General features: G+C 51.8%; 1 protein-coding gene across 1 annotated transcript; it reads left to right on the forward strand.

Annotated features, from left to right (window-relative positions):
• The first annotated feature begins 4,396 nt into the window (after nt 1-4,396).
• Nucleotides 4,397-19,990, forward strand: LOC121013260 (SH3 domain-containing protein C23A1.17-like). The gene is made up of 5 exons (XM_040448784.1): nt 4,397-4,500; nt 10,257-10,362; nt 16,639-16,744; nt 19,134-19,289; nt 19,615-19,990. Exons 1-5 carry the CDS (start codon nt 4,420-4,422, stop codon nt 19,931-19,933), a joined length of 768 nt encoding a protein of 255 aa, XP_040304718.1. The 5' UTR covers nt 4,397-4,419; the 3' UTR covers nt 19,934-19,990.
• The last annotated feature ends 118 nt before the right edge of the window (nt 19,991-20,108 follow it).

Consider the following 20,108-nt stretch of genomic DNA (forward strand, 5'->3'; position numbering starts at 1 on the left):
TAAAAAATGTTTGAAAAGTTTGGAAACATAAAGAATATCTCTAGGAAGAAAGGTGGGATTTCTCAGTGTATTTCTCTTTCTTCTTTCTTTCTTTCTTTCTTTCTCCTTTCTTTCTCTTTCTTTTTTTATATAATTTCTTTTTCTGTTATCCTCAACCAGAATGGAAAAAGTTAAATACAGACTCTTGATAAACTTCCAGACTTGTGCACGGAGACCTTAGGAAGATTGCCAAAAGTTGCAGAAAGTTGTTCATCAATACGTACTATTTGCCAATATTTACCTACTCTTATTTAAAAAAAGTCTTTTCTAACATTTATTCATTTTTGAGAGACAGAGAGAGATAGCACTAGCAGGGGAGGGGCACAGAGAGAGAGGGAGACACAGAATCGGAAGCAGTTTCCAGGCTCCAAGCTGTCAGCTCAGACCCTGATGTGGGGCTTGAACTCATGAACTGGGAGATCACGACCTGAGCTGAGGTCAGATGCTAACCAACTGAGCCACTCAGGTGCCCCCACCTACTCTTAGGCTAGGCGGTAGTATTTACCTCCTGCTAGAGAGGTTTTATAAATGATAATGCCATTGAGTTTCTGAAGGAAGGTATGAATAGCAAGATTTTAGAGATGATTCAACTGGCCTTCAGAAAAGTTAAGTAATTTGCCTAAGGTCACACAACTCCTAAGTGGCAGAGCCAGGATTGAAACTCAGGTTAGTCTGATATCAGTCCCTGTCTTTTCCCTTCCATTTACTGCTTCCACCAAGAGACTGGTCTCTTGGATGTACATATATGGGTCCTCTTGGGGCATGTACTTGACTTACTTCCCTCCTATTTTGTCTTTCATCTTTTATGTAATGGTAAGAGATATGTGTTCATGGTTTGCTCTGTAATTTCTCTCTTTTTTTAATTTTTTCAAACTATACACAAGTACTATATTTATTTTTATTTACTTTAAATTTTTCTTAATGTTTATTTTTGAGAGAGAGAGAGAGAGAGAGAGAGAAAATCTGAAGCAGGGTCCAGGCTCTGAGCTGTCAGCACAGAGCCCAATGCTGGCTTGAACTCACAGACTGTGGGATCATGACCTGAGCAGAAGTCGGACACTTAACTGACTGAGCCACCCAGGTGCCCCTATTTTTTTAAGTTTATTTATTTAGTTTGAGGGAGGCAGATACAGTGCAAGTGGGGGGGGGGGGGGCAGAGAGAGAGGGTGAGAGAGAGAGAATCCCAAGGAGGCTCTGCACTGCCAGTTCAGAGCCTGATGCAGGGCTGGAACCCACAAAGCCGTGAGATCATGCCCTGATCTGAAACCAAGAGTCAGATGCTGAACCAACTGAGCCACCCAAGCACCCCTGCTCTGTAATTTCTAATGGCTACAGCATCGGCCCACCACCCCCACCCCACCAGCAGTTTCCAAATACTTCCCAGGCAGGAATAACACATGCCATCTCTCTCTCTCCCCCTGCCTGTCTCTTCTTCAGCAGCCTGGCCTGTTTCACTAACCCTAAATAGAGAACTTAAAACCTAAACTCCCACAGCTCCAGTCCCCAGACAAGGAAAGAGGCCTAACTGTGGAGTAAGATCACCCCGGAAAACCTCTAGACCTTCTAGTAATGGGGGAAGGTTGTGCTTCAAAACTTCTCTGATCAGTTCTGAAAATGAGGTCATGTTTGACAAATAGCATTGTTCTGTGCGAGCGGCAGTCAACTCACTTGGCAGGAATAAAGACTTGGAACATGCCAGTGAATATTTTTAATTGGATGGGGCTCGTGGCTGTACCAAAAATCCATGTATTTCTGATGCTGCTGTGGCTGTGTTGTCTTGGCCCTGCCACTCCGGATGGCCGGATGTTCAAAGGGTGCTGCTGGTGCCTGTAGAGAGGAGCCCCTAAGCCTGGGGCAGGGGTGGGGGTGGGGTTGGTAGCAGATGCCCCCCCCCCCCCCAGGGCTCCTCCTGCCTGCTGGGATGAGTCTGCTATAGGCCAGCAGGGGCTGGGCTGGAGGGGTGGTGCTTAGGGGGCAAGGGGAGCCAGAGGCTGCAGGGTGCAGGTAGGTGCGGGGTGCACCGGGTGGAGGGACCCACTTGCACTCACCAGCCCAGGGCTTGGAGGGTCTGACAGTTTGTAGAAAATGCAGATCCTTGCTGACGATCTGCCACTCTACGGGGGTACTGGACCCCATAGCAGGGGTGACACTAATCCCATGCACCAAAGGGCCAAGCAGGAGGCGGTAAGACAGGGAGCCTTGGAATGCTCTTGTTTCTGGCTGCAATCACCATTGTGAGATATTAAAACTAAAACAACAGAATGTCACCTCTTGGACATCCATGGACAGCATGTCTGTCCTCCTTTGCTGGCAGCTGCCAAGGTCTTTAGGGAGATGGGGTTGTTGGGTTTTGTTGTTTGTTTTTGCATTTTGTTGCACGGGAGGGGGTCGTCTGGGAGCAAAGTAGATGAGGCAAGTTTCTATGGAGTCTTCACAATTCTTTTTTCTCTTTTAGAAATGATGCACTAAGGAAAGCAAAGTCACTGGGTACTCACACTATTCCGGAGGCCTCCAGTATAGTTTCAAGGTTTTTCTCAAGAAAGACAAAGGCATGGCGTCCCTTGCTGTGTGGTAGTTTGCAGGCAGAGTGACTCCTCTGTGAGCCCGGAGGGGCCCCAGAGCCTGGAGAGCAGGGTCCCTCTCTGGGCAGCGTGGCTGGGGCGCGGTACCACGGCAGGCCCGCCAGGGCCGCAGACAGCAAACGCTGGGCTGCGGTTTCGTGCCTGGGCCCGGAGAGTGCTCTGCGCATGGTGCTGTGTAAGCCGGCCGCCATCAGCGCAAGAGAAGGGTCTTTTACAGATTTTGGGAAGCTGCTTCTGGACCACAGAACACCTTACCAGAAAGATAAGGGGGGATTCCCCATGGCGTGTGGGGGTTTGCTGCAAGGCCTGTGAGGGTTTGCTGCAAGGCCTGTGAATTGTGCCAAGTTGAGACTCCTCTTGTCCTAAGAAGTCCCTATTTCACATTCAATAGCATCAAAAAGAACTTACAACACTGTATGGTAAGACCAATTACAGCTTCTAGTCTTTGTCCCCGGTGGGTCTTTAACCCCCCTCTGTAACTAACACATACATCTGAAGAAGAAATCTCAGAATTCAGATAGCCCCTAAATCCACCTGAGCCCTGTCCTCTGGAAAACACCCTTGACATCTACATTATGAGCCTGAGGAAGCTTTGCTTGTAGACTGGGTTGCATTCCCTACAAAGCCCTTGATTTTCACAGCCACCTAAGCTATTTCTCTCTCAAGGCATTGCCTTTGTGTAGAAATTTATCGTATTTTTTTCCTCAGTCCAGAAGTGAATTATTTTTTTTTTAAATTGAAGAAATCCTTTAAGCTGTTTTGGACTTATTCAAGCATGTAAAAAGGGTATTTTCCATCCGTAGTTCAGATGCCTAGTATGTTCTCAGCCCAAATAATTTGAATTTAAAACTTTGAATTGGGCCTCTTTATGTAACATCTTAAAAAGGTGCAATTTATGAAGAAAAATATGGTCATGAAATAAAGGATATGGGGAGTAAGTGATCCTGCTGGTTACAGTAATAGATGGGGACTCATAAATCTTAGTTTCTATTCTTGGCTCTGGAAAGAATTTATGTGTTCACTGCATTTGGCACATGGAGGCAACAGGGAGATAGATTCAGGAGCTTGGATAAGAAGGAAATAGGATCTCCCTGTAAAAGTTAAACTATGAAATCCACACAGAAGAGACCAGAGCAGGGGTGCCTGGGTGGCTTAGTTGGTAGAGCATCTGACTCTTGATCTCAGGGTCGTGAGTTCAAGCCCCACATTGGGCATGGAGCCTACTTAAAAAAGGAGAAGAGACCACAGCAAACGTGTGCACAACCACCTTAAAGAAACATAACAGTGGGCTAGTCAGATGGGGGTCAGCTAGGATTGCACAGGGAGAGTGACGAAAGCGGCTGCTGGCAGCTCATATCCAAGTTCAGGAGGAGGAGCTGGGGGGCACAGGGGAGACTGAGGAGGTCACAGGATACCTCTGGGCTGAGCACTGCAGTATTCTGCATTGTGAGAATCAGTAGAGTATCCCTGGCTGACTGGGTTTCAAACCCCTGCTCTGCCATTTCCTAGCTGTGTGATCTTGAGTCTCTCTGAGTCTCTCTGAGTCACAATAGCTTTACCTGGGAAAATGGAGATAACTATAATTACCCTACAGAGTTGAAGAAGGATAAAATGATAAAATGTATATCAATCACTTAGCAGGGTGGTGGTGGTGACTGGGGTGGTGATGATGGTGGTAGTGATTATGGGGGTGGTGACTATAGTAATGGTGGAAGTGATTATGGTGATGGTGATGGTGGTCATAATAATGGTCAAAGTGATTATGGTGGTCGTGGTGGTCGTGGTGGGCCTATCCTTGATGCAGAGTTGGCTAGGTCTGGTTGGCAAAATCTCATGCCATGATCAATGCCCACTCTCCAAAGACGCCAGGAACACACAGGTAGTTGAACAAAGTTGGGTTTCTTGGTACTTGTTGCCTCCAGGGAGACTGCACACTATGGGGAATCTTGGGGTATCTTGGTAAGGAGGTGGTGGAGGGACCATTTTATAGGATTTCAGCTCGCACTAGGTGATGTTGGAGGCTGTCGCTTTGGATGGGGTATCAGAACGTTGAAATTGGGTAGGACTGGGCATCACTAATTTTATCTAGGAGGTGGATGAATGAGTGAGGCTGGGGCTGTAATTGGCAAAGTGGCTGTCATTCACACCAGGTGGGAAGGAGGCACAGGCGGTCATTTTGTGGTTTAAACAGTATGCTTGGGTTTTTTTGTCTGTGTTCAGACATGATTACAGGAGTGGCCTTGTTTTTGTCTCTTCCCATCCCGGTCACAGAGTGACCTTGTTCGATGTTGGTGTTCAGTGAAATTGTGTTTGTTCAACAAAAGAACACCATGGCCTAGCTGTGAGTACCAGGCCGGCTCCCAGCTGACAGCTGCCAGGGCCTGCTTTTTTGTTTCTCACCATCGAGCCCCAGAATCCTTGCTCCGGTTCATTGCTCACCAAGTACCTCTTTGATTATAATTGGGCTTCCCACATAGGGGGCCTGCAGGGGACAATTGTGGGCATACAGATCTGAGTATTTCAGATCCCCATGGTGGTATTAATGTTGGATCATATGAAATTGCCACTCCTGTAGTTCGAAAGCATTTGAATATTGGCAATGTCACATAGTTGAGCCTGTTTCTCACTGTAGATTAATAAATTGTCATTCTGGAGCCCATAACAGTCTCCCGTGAGCCCCTTGTGAGAGGAAGGACTTTGTCTCTGGGTGTGAATGCTTTGGGACTTCTGATCCTTTAAGGTAGACAGTTTAACTTTAAACCACACTGAAAATTATCAAGGTCATAGGAGGCTCTTGAGAGAAGACCAGATTTTTGCCCATGGCACCTTCTTTAATTTATCCAAGGGAACTTCCTCCCTATAAACTTCCACCACGTCAATCAATTAATTCACCAACTTGCAAAATGACTGAATTATGACTTTTCTTGGGCTTAGAGGCTGCCCACTCTTCCCAGGTGGAAGGGGTTGGGTCAGTGGTGGGGGGCTATGAAGGGAAAACCAAGGAGAAAAGTCCAGATGCAACTACCTCGGGTGGCGGTGAGAATAAACATGGAACTTGAAAGTGACTGGGGTCTAGACAAGGAAACCACCCGAGGCAACATATACGGCCCAGGTACAAGCCACATGCCTGGCATCACAGGCTCCCGTTCCATGTCCCCAAGGCTCATTGTGACCTCAGTAAAATTCCAGGGGTGATTGCTGCTTTGAGACTTTTACCTGGCAGGAGTCTTGGAGCACCTGAATGGGTTAACAAATGCAGGCATAAAAGGCCTCCTGTGCTTTGGATGGTGCTATAAGAGCACTTGCTGAGACCAAGGAAGGAAAGCAGGGTCGCTGAGTTTTTCCAGCACTCTGCTAGGCCGGGCCGTCCCCGTGGGTCCGGGCACTCCTGGCCAGAACCTGTTGTCCCCAAGAATGCAGGAGCACCTGCCTGGAAGACAACGTGCCTTTCTGAGCCCAAGTTTGGGGAGGAGGCACACTTTCGCCTCTGTGGCTGCTATCCCTAATTACCATATCCATGGTGGCTTAAAATAACAGAAATGTATTCTCTCATGGTTTGGAGGCCAGAAGTCTGAAATCAAGGTTCGGGACTGGGGGCAGGAATCTGTTCATCCCTCCCCTAATTTATGGTGTCTGCTGACAATCCCTGGTGTTCCGTGGCTTGTCCCCACATCACTCCGCCTCTGTCTCCTCTGTTCTTCATCTCCTGTCTTGTCTCAGACCTACCTCGGCCTCTCTCCCATAGGGACACCTGTCTTTGGGTTTAGGGCCCACCCAGATAATTCAGGATAATCTTCTCAAGATCCTTAATTATATATGCAAAGACTCTTTTTTCCCCAAATAAGATCACATTCACAGGGGCCAGAGATTAGGACGTGGACATCTATCTTTTGGGGTATCACCATTCAGGGCACCACAGGGAGTCTGGCTCTGCTTGAAGATGCCCCCTGCACTGGCCCTTCATTAGGGCCCGATGAACGTCTCTCTTTTCATAGACACCAAAGCCCCCTTCGGTGGCAGGTGTCTTGGTCCCCATCCTGCCTCGGAAGCGGTGCCTCCCAGCGTGGCAAGGCCATTCATCATCTCTATTTAGCCTCATCGCAGGCTTCCCATGGTCTCCTTTCTTAACTTGGCTGCCTGCCTTCCTCCCCTCCCACCCTCTTCCAGTATTTACTCCAGCTGGGGCCTGATGCAGGTGCTGGGGGTCCAGAATGGAGGGACCCAGACCAGCTCTCGAGGACCCACAGTCTAGAGAGGCAGACAAACAGACCCTCTCTCCTCCCCCAGGGCTGGGGCATTGGCCCCCCTTCTGTGCCTTCTGTAGCACAGCTCACGGGTGAGGAGACCCCCACAGCATGCCAGGTGCCCTGGCCTGTCATCCTGGCACAGATACGTACTAAGGATGCTCTGCATCCTTGGAAATGGCTCCTAATCCCCCAGCAGTGACTAAGCACCTTTCAGTCACTGCTCCAGCCATTAATTTAAGCGCCGCGTGGCCTGGATGTCCTGTTCTCCTGGAGCGCCAAGGCTGTCCACACAGCCATTGATTTAAGAGACAATATCACTTGCTTCCAAGTTTATGAGGCAATAAACAGGCCCCGCATATTGATGAACGCCGAGGTGTTTGCTCAGCACATTTGCTGTGCACATTTATTACGAGGCTGTGCTTTAAAGCAAATGAAACTGCACTATTTTCTTTCCCTTTGGTGGGGCTGTTCCCCTCCCCCCAACAGTTGTCTTAATCTAGTGGATCCCCCATCCCTCTTCCCCCAGTGCAGGGATGCAGGCTAGCGGAGACATGCACTTGGATCGCTCAAAACTCGCCACCCCCGTTCCCTGGGGTCCTGGGGAGCCTCTCGGGGCCCTGACACACTGTCGGGAGGGTCTGGGAAGAAGAGGGGAAATAAGGATTGTCAGTTTTCTGAGGGCCCCACCCGTGAGGCCTTGCCTCATCCTCCCGGGAGAAGAACACACACGATAATAATAGAACCTAGCAACCCGCCAGCAGCCATTCCCCGCGTGGCATAACACACCAAATAAAATTCCTTTTCATCTTGAGAAGCTGAGACGCTACAAGGCTGGGCTGCTAGTCCATAAAGATGAATCTTCAGAGCATTTACTAGCTGGAATGCCCCGTGAATCCAAACCGGTTTATGTATAAAATATTAGGAAGGTTCGAGGAGGTGGCGAGGCCGCGTGGGGAGCAGGCAGGAGAGATTGATTGCGAACTTTGTGCCAACCGAGCAGTTCCATGCATGCCAAACGGCGAGAACAACACTTGAAAAATGTATTAGATTATCCAGAACACAACACTGATTTATAGGCACAGTAATCCCCGTCTTGCCATCCGTTTCTGTAATGGAGAGAGATTAGGGTGATGGTGGCGGTCTGTTGGGATTTTCTAGCTCAGTCCCCACCCCGGCAGCCCCAAACCCACAATGGATCACCTGGTAAAATCAAGGGTTAGCACTTTTAACCGCACGTTCTGATGGGGAGGGTTTTGAGATTTGGAGCGTTTCTGAGTTTGGAATGAGAATTGCCTGGATGAGGAATTTGTTTTTAAAAATCTCATAATACCGATGGCTTAAAAATCACAAAGAGTTTCTTAATGAGCGAGAGGAGGCAAATTCTCCAGGAGCTCTTAGGCTGTTCACGACATGAGACATATGTTTGGAGTGGCTGGGTGGCTCACCTCCAGAGGGACCTCGCGTGGTGGCCTCTGATGGTCCCACCTAGATGTAACTATGGCCCCGAGCACACAGCGTTTGGGGCCACCTGAGTCAGGAAGGTCAAGAGCAGAGCTTGCCTTGAGAACGTAACATGCACCCTCACCTCTGTCCCCAGCTATCTGTCTATTCATTGGCATTAGCCAATGCCCAGGATGTGTAATTCGTGGTGCTAGGCACAGGGGGGATGCTGAATGTGGGGCACCCCTCTGGTATCTACTAAGGGCTTTGTGAGACATTTGAGGAAGCAAATCGGGGATCCTGCCCTCCAGAGCCTTATAATCCCAGCTGGAAGGGGGGCACAGGAGCCAGATGCATGAACAAATCTAGAGCAAGTACACAAACCAAATAAGAACAGGTATCTTGTCAAGTCAGGGGTACGGAAGAGTGACCGAGGACTCCTGGGGAGGGGCGAGGTGTGCTCAAAGGGCTTCAGGGGAGTGCTGGAGAGGGGAAGTTGTCTGGATAGACAGGGTCCATCCACAGGACCTGCTCACCAATACTTTTGCCTCTCTGGAAGGCTTGGGACCCCTGGAAGTTCTCTTCCAAAAGCCCTCAGTTCTAAGGAAATGGCATTGCCAAGTTTATTGCTTTAGGAAATAGTTCAAAGAACTCTCATCTTTTCTCCATCATTGCACATGCCCAAGGCCAAGGCTGTTCAAGGACTCCTTGGCAGCTGTAGAAACCCCAGCAAAGTTCCCCGTGCCCACGCAGGGTGGGAGAGTCTGCCTTTCTGCACCATCCACTTCATCAACAGATGGAGCTCTCAGGCCTGGGAGGAGGGGAGCGCTAATCCTACCATCCTGCAGGACTACCAGCTGCCATAGCTGTGCGGGTGAGAGAGCCTGCGGAACGACTGGCATCACCGCCATCATCATTAGTATGTAGCCATGAGTAGTGCCATTACCACCATCACCACCATCACCCGGCGCGATGTAGTCTTAAAGGCGCCTGTGGGCCAAGCCCTTTGCTGTAGGCTTTACGCGTATCTAGGTTAACCCTCACAACAACCCAAGTGACGAAAGGACCACTGTGATCTCATTTTAATAGGCGAGGACACTGAAGATTAAAGAGATAACCCATATAAGAAGTGACAGAGCAAGAATTCAAGTCCGGGCAGCCTGACTCCAAAGACTGAGCTCACCATATGCCAAACTGCCTTCCCTCCTGGGTTAGGGCCTCTGGTTGCTAGTAGTTTCTTGAAGGCCTGACCTGGGAAGATTGAAACGATCAATCACTTTAGGCCATGGGCAAGCTGCAAATGTAGCAAGAATGGAGATATGATGGCTACATCCATTTGTTCTTTGTCTCATTCATTCATTCATTCATCGCTGATCTGGGTGGAGAAGGCATGAGGAGGCACACGCGCCTCCCTGGAGGAGCTCATCCACAGCCCTTCAGGAGCCGAGTATGGATGGCCGTGTCCCTGCCTTGGCCTGGGAGGAACATGAAGGCCCCCAGGGATGTGTCTTCACTCTGCTCTGAGAGCCTCGGTGGGACGAGGTGGCGGGAAGTCTGAGCATCCTTCCCCGACGTCCCCTTTCTCTTTTCTTCCCCCTACCAACCTGAATGTTACCAACACTGTTTAAAAAACTACCTGCACAAGACAAAACTCTAATCCATCTTGCCTAAGACATTTTCCCTTAGATTTAAAACCCTGTGTAATTTAAGGGATATGTAATGCATGTGTCTGCATTTAAACCATCAAAGTGCTTTTAAAAGAGCTATTTGAAATCTTTGGAGCTTTATGAACCTTTAAAGTTCTTTCTTTGAAACATGGGAAATCACACACTGCCAAGGATAAAGATAGTCAAATACCAAAGGCTAGGGGTGGGTTTGAGATTCTAAATCCATGACATTTCACTTTGCAAAACTGAATTTCTCATCTTTAACATCCACTTCCAATTAGGACTGCAGGCTGACATGGAATTCTCACACCTCTGCGTGCCCCTCCACCCCGAGCATCATTACTCAGCCTGCACCAAGTGGATCTAGGGCATGGCGCCCGTCAGCAGGTGGGCTGGGACGTGACTGTCACAGGGGGTACCAAAGCGCCAAGGAGAGGGCACAAGCCTGTGGACCCAGCGCCGCCCAATTTCCAGCCAGGGCGGCAAGGTCGGGCCGGCAGGGGTGGGCGGTGCTGGTTTGAAACGCGCATTCTTCCTGCTGCTCGCCCAGTGGTTGAGTGATTGGTCCCGGGCGGCTCCGAATCTGTGCGTGACCCGAAGTATCCCCGACGCACACGTACCCAGGTAGTGTCTGGGCTCCCCGAGCCGTGGGGAACCCGGATCGGAGACGGTGTGGGTCCTGCGGCCCAGTCCCTATGGAGCTGAGCGCTCGGGAGGAGGAAAGGGAGGCGCCAGACAGCCGGGCCGTCGTTGACCTTGGCGCGGAGGCGCTCGCGGCCAGCCTCAGGGCCTTGGCTCTGGGGGGCGCTGTACCCGGAGCCGCGCGCCTGGGGGGTCTTTTGTCGCCTGAGGGAGCAGCAAATGCTTCGCTGGCCGGTGGAGGTTTGGGTGGTTTAGGGCCGCCGAACCCGTCCACGCTGTCGCGGGCAGAGGTCGGAGTCCTGCGTGGGCCCCAGGAAGGGCGCCCTCGAGGGGACGAGTCCGTGTGCCTCCAGCCTGCTTCTGCCTCCGCCTCACCCGCAGGCGACCTGGGCGCGCGTCCTGGGCCGCGGGGCACCAGCCCTGCTCGGCCTGGGCCCGGGCAACACTTACCCCACCCCGAAGGGGGGCTGAGGCCGACGGACCCCAAACCCGCGAGAGGGGCCGCGGCAGCCTGCGTCTGTCGTCCCAACGCCACCCACCGCAGCGACTTGAGAGGCCTTACCCAGCGTCCCCTCTCCCGGGTCCCTCTTTTCCCCTGTAGAGCTCCCCGGAGGCAGGGAGAGGGCCTCCTGGCTCTCCGCCTCCCTCCTCCTCTCCCGGTCATGGGAAGCCCCCGCCTGCTTTTATGCCCCTGGAAGGAGGCATTTTACTCCCTCTGCCACCTTCTGCCCTGCTCAGGAGCGGCCTGTAACCCCCACTCAAGGCGTCCAGGACTCCAGGGTTAATGACGGTCCAGGGGGCCTGTGTGCGGACTGCGGCCCAAGGCAGAGGAGGGCGGTAGCCTGGAGCCTCAGTTCTTGGCAGAATCCTATTTTCTTCTGGTAACTGAAGGCTGAGGGAGCCACCCACCCCACCCTCCTATCTGGCAGGGTACGTCCCAGCTCCACTCCTGCCCGGGCTCTCGGTAGAGCCATCAACTAGCAAGTTCCAAGTGCTAAAGAATGTTTTTTGTTGTTGTTATATTTGAGCAGTGGCATAAGATTTTGAATCCTGGAGCTTTGGGTTACCTTCCAGAGCAGTAAAGAAAGCGAGTTGATGTGACCGTGTTAAAATTGCTAGAGGCCAGGGTGCCTGGTCTATGCCCACTTCCTGCGGGCTGCCCCCACCAACCTGGCCTGTGTTTGCCTCCCCCAGCCTGAGTGTGTTCCCCTTAAGCCCAGTTCTTGCCACCAGCACTCTGAATGACTTCCACGTTACCACCTCAGGCCTGAGTCTTCGAAGTGTTCTTTGCTGGTGACTTCATCTGTCTTCCATGGCTATACTGCTGACAGGAAGTTCACCCTGTTGAAAAGGAAGGAGAGCATCTCCCTGTTCAGGGACTCACTCTCCTTTCCAATGTCCCCACTACTTGCAAAAGCTACACCCCCCAAGCACTTCAACATTGAAAACACTTGCCCTGGGATGCCTCGGTGGCTCAGTCGGTTAGGCCTCCACTCTTTATTTTGTCTCACGGTTCATCGGTTCGAGCCCTGCATCAGGTTCTGCGCTGACAGCCTAGGGCCTGCTTGGGATTCTCTGCCTTTCTCTCTCTCTCAAAAATAAATTATAAACATTAAAAAAATTTTTTTTCTTGTGTTGACATCTTTCTCGTCCTTGCTCTCTCAACACCAAATTCAGCCTGATCCACATCCTGCCAATCCTCTTCTTGAAATACACTCAAGGGGCGCCTGGGTGGCTCAGTCAGTTAAGCACCTGAGTTAAGCTCAGGTCACGATCTAGTGGTTCGTGAGTTCCAGCCCCACATCAGGCTCAGCACTGACAGCTCAGAGCCTACAGTCTGCTTCAGATTCTGTGTCTCCCTCTCTCTGCCCCTCCCCTGCTTGTTCTCTGTCTCTCAAAAATAAATAAACATTTTAGAAAAATTAAAAAATAAAGAAATAAATACCACTCAAATCCACACAATATTCAATGAAGGTTGAATCTTAGAGGCCAAAAGCAAGAGGAAGGGTGTTCTAGGCAAGGAACCAGCAAATGCTAAGGCAAACGGCCGCAAGACCCCCCCACTGTCGGGAACCAGCAAGTGTTTGGAGGCCCCTGCTGGACCTGGGCCACCTGGCCTTTACCCCAGCGGTTTAGAAGCCAACACATCGCTTCCAGTCCTCTTCCCTTCAGAACCTCCTGTCTTCAGTTGCTGAATGCATCCAGGAGCTCTCGAAGTCCACTTCTACCTTTGGTCTCCGTCACTTCTTGGAGAGCAGTGAGCTGCTGAAGCTCTTACCCAGGGAGGTTCCGTGCATGCACTGGAACAGTCTACCTCCCCTCCTGGAATGGAAGCCTGTGTCCCTCCCGGCCTTTGAAGACTGGGTTCAGGCCACTGCCTTTCAGGACAAAAGAGGCCCAGTCAACCTTTTCCACCTCGGCTTCTCCTCACAGCTTCCTCTGATAGGCAGATTCCCGTCCCGATTGCTTCCCCCGCTTCCCATCAGTGCCCACCCCCAGACCTGGACTCCTGGGAGAAGGTGCTCCTGGAGGTACAGGGTGTTGCTGAGCGCTGCTGATCTGGGAGCCGGGATGACTGCCAGGCAGGAGAGGGAAGCTCTCTGGGCCTCTTCGTGGAGAACACATGTGCTGGTTGAATAAAGCAATAGCAGCCAGACGAGGTGCGTGAGCTCTGCTGACCACACCCTGCAAGGCCTCTTCTCGGGCCCAGCCTGTTTCCACCTGGGCTGGTGCTCACGGGGAACGACACAGCACCTTCAAATGCAGAAGGCCGTGCATGACAACCAGAGATCTCCGAAGTCCCACGAACCCGGAAATCTTTACGATATGACTGTTAATATGCGTCCAATGGGATATGTTAATATTTAAGAGCTGTTGGTAGAAGCCACCCATCTTCCAACAAATCACCTAGAAATGGAGACGTATGACCTGGGGGCTTGGGTCCTCCCTCCCCCCTGGAATCAGGTGTGGCAACTGTGGAATTAAAGCCAGTTGTTGACCAAATGGAAGTGTTTTCAGGAGATGGTCCTGGTCAGGCTGAGCTGCACCTGCCCCACCTGGCTTAGTTTCTTCTTCCCCAGCCTGTTAAGGGAAGTCAGGGAAGTTCTAGAAGGTTCTACGGAGCTTTCTCTGGAGTCCATGAGGGGGGGCTTCCTCCCTCATCCTCAGGGTTCCAAGGCAGATATTCAGATTGGAAGCACTGGGCTATGTAGTGCTGGGCAAGTCTGTACCCTGAGAGCCTGTTTCTTCCGAAAGGGAGGAAGAACAACCCAGGGCCTGGCCTGTGTCATTGCACATTTAACAGAGATCAGGGACACAAAAGTAATGTGTCAATTATATATTGCTGTACAAGTATCAGTTATTGTTATGGTGCTTCACTCCCCTCCCCCAGGGACTGGAATATGAGCCAGTAACGTACAGAAAAACCAGGATAGTGATGAACGATTATGAAGTACTTAGCGCTCTGAAGAATAATACTTTGTACGCAGTATTTAATCCAATCCTCACATCAGTCCTAGGAGGACAGGAACCACCGATGTCTCCACGTAGACGTGAAGGAACAGAAGGGTGACACGGCTCGCCCGCCACTGGAGTTCTAGGTCGCCACTCAGCCAGCACAGATGTGGTCACTGTTTGGAGAAAGCCCATCTTTGTGTAGTTTCATCCTCACACACGTGTGCACACACACACACTTCTCCGGTCCCCAGATGGGATCTCCTGGTCCTTGGGGCCTTGCTGGGCCTGGAGAGATTTCCTGCCAAGCCTAAGGCCCATCCACGTCCCAGAGGGTCATGGTAAGAAGTCCTGCTCCGTAGCCCTAGAAACAAGGCGCTGTTCCAGATGGCTGAGGGGTCACGTGCATGGGCAAGGAGGTTTCTCTGTCGGTCCCCCGACCTCTGGGGTATCTTCTGTCACCGGCCAAAATTGTCGGCAGGGAGCCACTCGCTGCCCAAGCCTGGAGTGCTGACCCCTGGAGCCCCACCTTGAGCCTGGGGCCCCTCTGCTGGGTTTCCGGTGCACCTTTAGTTTACTGCCACCAAAGAGTAGGGGATGAGGGTCATGGCAAATGCATTCATTCCCTGCCCTTGGTTCAGCGGTGGAACCACACTGCTTTTCTGCTTCTGCCTCTCCTTCATCCCCGGCTCCTGCCTTCTCATGGTTAGTCTCTAGTCCTTTCTGTGTGTCTTCAGGCCAGCCGCAGGGACCCATTCCTGGATGCCAGCTTGGGTGCCTGTCAGGGCTATTGCCCATTGAAAGAGAGCCTGTTCCTTCCTGAGCTCTGGCCACAGCCTCCCAAGACAGAGGCCACTGCCCTTTGTGCACAGAAGTTGGGCCAAGGAAGCTCTCCTCAGTCGGAGGAGATCCCAGCTCTCTGACGCCGTCACAGGTGCCCAGAAAATTCTCCTCCGACCAAAAGGCAGCACGGTTAAGACACCCGTGGGATAAGCCACCGTGTATTAAAAATACTACGGTATTTTTAAAGCAAAGCCCACTTGTCACCCCTTGCAGGCACTAAATCAGATGCCCATTATTTGAGATATCTCAGGAAAGAGGATTGGCTACGTTAATAATAACAATGTACTCACGGTGCACTTTTCAAGTTGAATTAATTTCTGTAGCTAATTCTGGTTGCTGAACGTCTTCATTTAAAATATACATATACATGTATTTTGTTCAGTGTTTTAATTAGGCCCAAAGGAATATACTTTCAAATTTTGGTACACTTCATTTGTTATATTAACGAAAAGCCACTTTAAATCAAGTTACATGTTGATATTTCATTATGTATGCTGTTCTCACACATCTCTAAAAGAGATTTACGTTACAGGTAGTAACCACAAATACTGGCAGTGGACATGCTGTTAATTTAAAATGTAAAGTTTTCTTTCAAGGGGCAGCAAAATTATAAGGTTACACTCCTCCCCGGTGCACCCACCTCCCCCGTAAAGTGGCTGTACCTCGAATTCCCAGTGGATGCCCTCCACCACCTGCAGCCTGGCCTTCCAGAGGCCCAGCCTCCAGCCCGCGGGATCAGTGGTCCACGCCAAGATCTGCCAGACCGAAGACACAATTACAATACGGAGCCCAGACTGAGGGCTGAGTAGCTGACGCGGCCTGTCGAACATCGACTCGGAAGGAAAGGATCTGGGGCCTCGGGGCTCGGTGGGTCCATGCACCTGCTGTAGTGTGGCTCAGATATGCGGGCGGGATTGTGGCCCTCTGCACACACGCACTCACACTCACGTGCTCAGTGATGCCAGTATCCTGCCCGGCCCCGCCCCAGTGACGCAGACGGCCTTGAAGGTGGTGTTGGCCTTGCCCTGGGCTACCGCTCAAGGTTTCTGTGTTCCACACACCGTGCCAAGCAGGTTAGCCATACGCCATCTCCTGCACCCACACCAGCTCGCCGAGACGTGGGCGGCTCTTCCGCCATCCCCTCGTGGCCGAGGAGAAAGCCAAGACTCACGTGGCTGATGGGCATGGAGTTAACGCGTAAGGTCCCCCAGCCGCTGAGCACCACATCCCACCGAGAGCAGGTTCTGCCGGAGACAGACCCCCGTCCCTATCGCTGGGCTACTGTGACACAAGCCTGTGCTTAGTTGCTAAAAAAGGCCCGCACTCTCTGTCACGGTCCCATGTGAGGAGTGAGGCGCGGCTCCCTTCAACACTGTCCGCTGACATTTAGCCTGACACATGTCCGTGCACTAAATCTGACTTCAGTCCTTGTGAGCAACTTTGTCAGATCATCTTTCCTCCCCTTGGCAGGCTGAAAGCCACCTGCACAGGAAAATGAGGCAGGAAGATGGCGTTTCTTACTGCTCAGGACCCCGGGTCTCCCTTTCCTTATCCTTCTGGTGAAGGAGGTGGTAACTGAGACGATTATGACGGAGGCAGCCATCGGCCCAGGCTTCCTCCATGCGGCCCTCAGTGCCTGACAGACACTTAGACGTTATTTCACTGGACCCTCCGGGTGACCCTCTGCACCGTGCACCCCTTATAATTATTATCCCTGCTTTACAGAGGAGCAAACCAGTGCTCAGAGAAGTCGAGTGACATGTGCCAAATCACAGAGCAGACGTAAGGCATCAGGGATGAGTGGAGGCCCAACATCTCTGCTGACCAACAGGTGCGTTTCACAACTTTCCTACTGACACTGGGGGGTGGGGAGGTCCTGGCTGATGTTTTAACGTCTTCTGATTGAAAACAGGAGTTTCAGACAACATGCTGCATCTTAATCTTTTCAGATCATTGTTAGATGTCCAGGCAAACGTCTTATGCCTGGCTGGCCTGTATTCAGCACCACAGGTGCCGAAATGGCCTCTTTATAGAAAGTTAGGATAAATATGGCAGTTTAGTGACTGAAGGAGTGTTTCATACCGTGTCTGGAACTCAGAGTTGGCTGACATTTAAAATCATAATTATTAATAACAGTATAAAATAGCTAAGATTTGTTGAGCACCTACTCATAGTGGCCAGGTCGATTATGCCATCAGTTCCAGTTGTACACTCCTGCTTCCTGGTCCCTCCACCCAGTCATACTGGCCTGTTTGGCTGAGGACCACGGCAAACTCTCCTACCTCAGCACCTTTGCACATGCTATTCTGTCTGGCTGGAATGCTCACCAGTGGACTTTGCATGTGGAGGCTTCTTCCCACCCCCCAGGACTCCAGGAGACCATCCCTAACCATCCAGTTGGCACCTTGGGATGCTCTCGAGAGCTCTGGCTTTTTTTTTTTTTTTTTAAGTTTATTTATTTTGAGAGAGAGAGGGAAAGCGGGGGAAGGCAGAAAGAGAGGGAGAGAATCTCACGCAGCCTCTGTGCTGACAACAGGGCTCAAACTCATGAACCACGAGATCGTGACCTGAGCTGGAATCAGGAGTCAGACGCTCAACCGACTGAGCCACTCAGACGCCCCTTGAGATCACTGGCTTTTTCTTCTCAGCACCCACTGGAGTCCTGGAATTATGTTATCCTCATATTTTCTTATTTGTTTTCTTTCTGTCCCACTTAGGGTTGTCAGATGCAATATAGGATTCCCAGTTAAATTTGATTTTCAGGTAAACAACAAATACCGATACTTACACTAAAAAAACCGTCGTTTATCTGAAATTCAAATCTAACTGGGCATCCTGTATATTTACTTGCTAAATGTGGCAACCCCGTTCCCACCAGCCCAAAGGCTACATGAACAAAGAGACTATATGGTCCCACAATGTAGGATTCCCAGGGCCTGGCTCACCGTGGGCTCTCAGGAATTACTTCCTGAACACACCTAATAAGTGGCCGTGTGGAGATTTCAACCCAGACAAGCCAACACTGCAGCCCATGCCCTTCCAGACAGTACACAAAAGAGCACTGTCCCTGGCTGGACCATGGCACCCACGCAGGGGATCGACACCCCTGGCCATCCCCAATCCCCATTGTCAAGAGACCAGATTCCAGAGCGGGTTGGCACAGGTCCAAGTAAAACTGCGTAGAAAACAAGAGAAACAGGGGGAAATGAATCTTGGGAGGTGAAACTAGACCATGGGTATGCGTTGGTGATTTGGGGGCAGGAGAGGCCGTGTGTGAGCAGGCGGGGAGGTGACAAGAGGCAGCGGGCATGACCTCATGGGAACTGTGTATCCATTAGAGGTGCTTGTCGCCATGGAGACCAGACAAATGGGCGAGCCGGCCCAGGGAGGCAGAAATAAAGGGGCTGCAGGGACGAATGTTCAAGGAGAGCCAGAGAGTTAAGTACGTGCAACGTTGCCGAACGAAGACTCGGGGTGCAGACAGCTGCCTGGACAGCCACAGCAGACGTGCCGTGAGGCAAGGAGTGGAGCTGCAAACCAGAAGGCTGGTAGCTGTGATGTGGAAGGATGGGGGAGCTAAGACAGGCTCAAGGTCCATGCCAGGGGGCCTCCGAGCTGGATCTTCAGGAGGCGGCATCTCCCGGCACACAGAACAAACTCTAGGGTGCTTGGGCACACACCCAGAGGCGGACGCCGGGAGAGGACAGTCCCCGGTGCCACAGCCCTGTGGTGCCTCCCACTGCTAGGGCCTGATGGGAGCCGAGCCTGATGACTGATGACCGAGGGCCTTGTCAGACACACGGGCAACCTGAGCCCATCTTAGACTTGGTCCCGTTTGCCCCTCAAGTCCCTGTGAGGCAGAGGCACAGGAGGGAGCAGGCCACAGGAGCCACGGCAGGCCAGTGAGTCCCCTGGCTCTGTGTGCCAGGTAGCGGAGGCCCCTGTGGGCCAATCTTCTTTTCCAGACGGTGAAGCCGGAGGCGGCTGGGAAACAAGGTCCTCCTTGACAAAAGCAGACAAGGCAGAGAACCCTCTTCCTTACCTTCTCCTTCTTGCTGTGGATGAAGCAAAGGACATAGAGCCTGGGCTTCGGCAGCCATCTTGCAGCCTGAGGACAAAAGCCAACCCTCTAAGCACGGCGGGGGTGGGAGGGTGGAGGGGGCCTGGGGCCTTGGTGACCTCACCGAGTTGGAGAGCCGACCCCGGGACCTCTTTTCCAGAGTGGACTGTCCCATGAGGAGAATGAGCCTGAATGACGAGGGGCTGCGGTCAGGTCCCCGGGCTGAACGTCCCGGCCTGCGTGGCACCCCCTCACCTCACAGCCGCCTTCCTGCCACGTGCCTGGGTCCACCCGCAAAGCAGGGGGTGTCCAAAAGGTGCCAGAGAGAGGGGATTTTAAGTAGGCTGTGGGGGGCTGAGAGAACAAAAGGGAGACGCCAGGAACAGGGAGTTAATCCCCCGGGCCTCACTGGGCAATGCCACGAGGGACAGCAGACACAGGAGGCTCCCCTCCCCACTCTCCCCTGCCCATCGCCACCAGTCCCCCAGCCCAGCACGACCACCACCACACAGCTAGGGACGATCCGTCAGGATGCCCTGGTGGGGAGACCCGCCGCACCTGCCTGTGGCCACACTGAGGTCCAGGCAGGTTCCCTGAAGGTAAAGCCCTGCTCAGTACCCCCACCCTGCCACCTCATCCAGGCCCCTCATCTGCTTACCTGCTCACATGCTCTGCCCTCCTCTGGGAATCCTGCCCTGTCCTTGGACGCCTTCCCCAGTGCCGCATCCTTCAAGAAGCTCTCTTCAGTCCAGTCAACCCCGACAGACTCCTTCCAGACCCTGCCCATCCTCCTCCCAGCCTTCTGGCACCTTCCCCAGGGCCTCTCCCCGGGCTCCTGCGGTCCCTCCCAGTGGGCTCCTCCCTCTGACTCCTGCCCCATCTCTTCCCATGGTGACCTGCCTATGTCACCTCCTCAGAGAAGCCCTCTCTGATACACCAACATGGGAAACCTCCTGTTAGTCTGTTATGTTGACTGAGATTTTTCCCTTTATAATACATATTCGATTTGTAACTTTTTTTCATTTGTCTTCTTGTTCATTGTCTGTCTACAGCATCAGGTTGATTGATTCCCACTGTAGATATGGGTCTTGGTTCATAGTAGACATCTATCTATAATCTATCTATCATCTATCAT

The sequence above is a fragment of the Herpailurus yagouaroundi genome, unplaced genomic scaffold (assembly GCF_014898765.1).
Source record: "Herpailurus yagouaroundi ecotype Mexico unplaced genomic scaffold, PumYag 198, whole genome shotgun sequence".
Taxonomy (NCBI): Eukaryota; Metazoa; Chordata; class Mammalia; order Carnivora; family Felidae; genus Herpailurus; species Herpailurus yagouaroundi.

Bases quoted from the DNA above. Each gene is read 5' to 3' on its own strand.
- LOC121013260 (XM_040448784.1), top strand. From the start codon at position 4,420: ATGCAGAGTTGGCTAGGTCTGGTTGGCAAAATCTCATGCCATGATCAA. The intron at 10,363-16,638 runs GTGGGCTGGGAC...CCTGCTTTACAG, and splicing joins GGCATGGCGCCCGTCAGCAG to AGGAGCAAACCAGTGCTCAG. The intron at 19,290-19,614 runs GTGCCAGAGAGA...CACCTCATCCAG, and splicing joins AAGCAGGGGGTGTCCAAAAG to GCCCCTCATCTGCTTACCTG.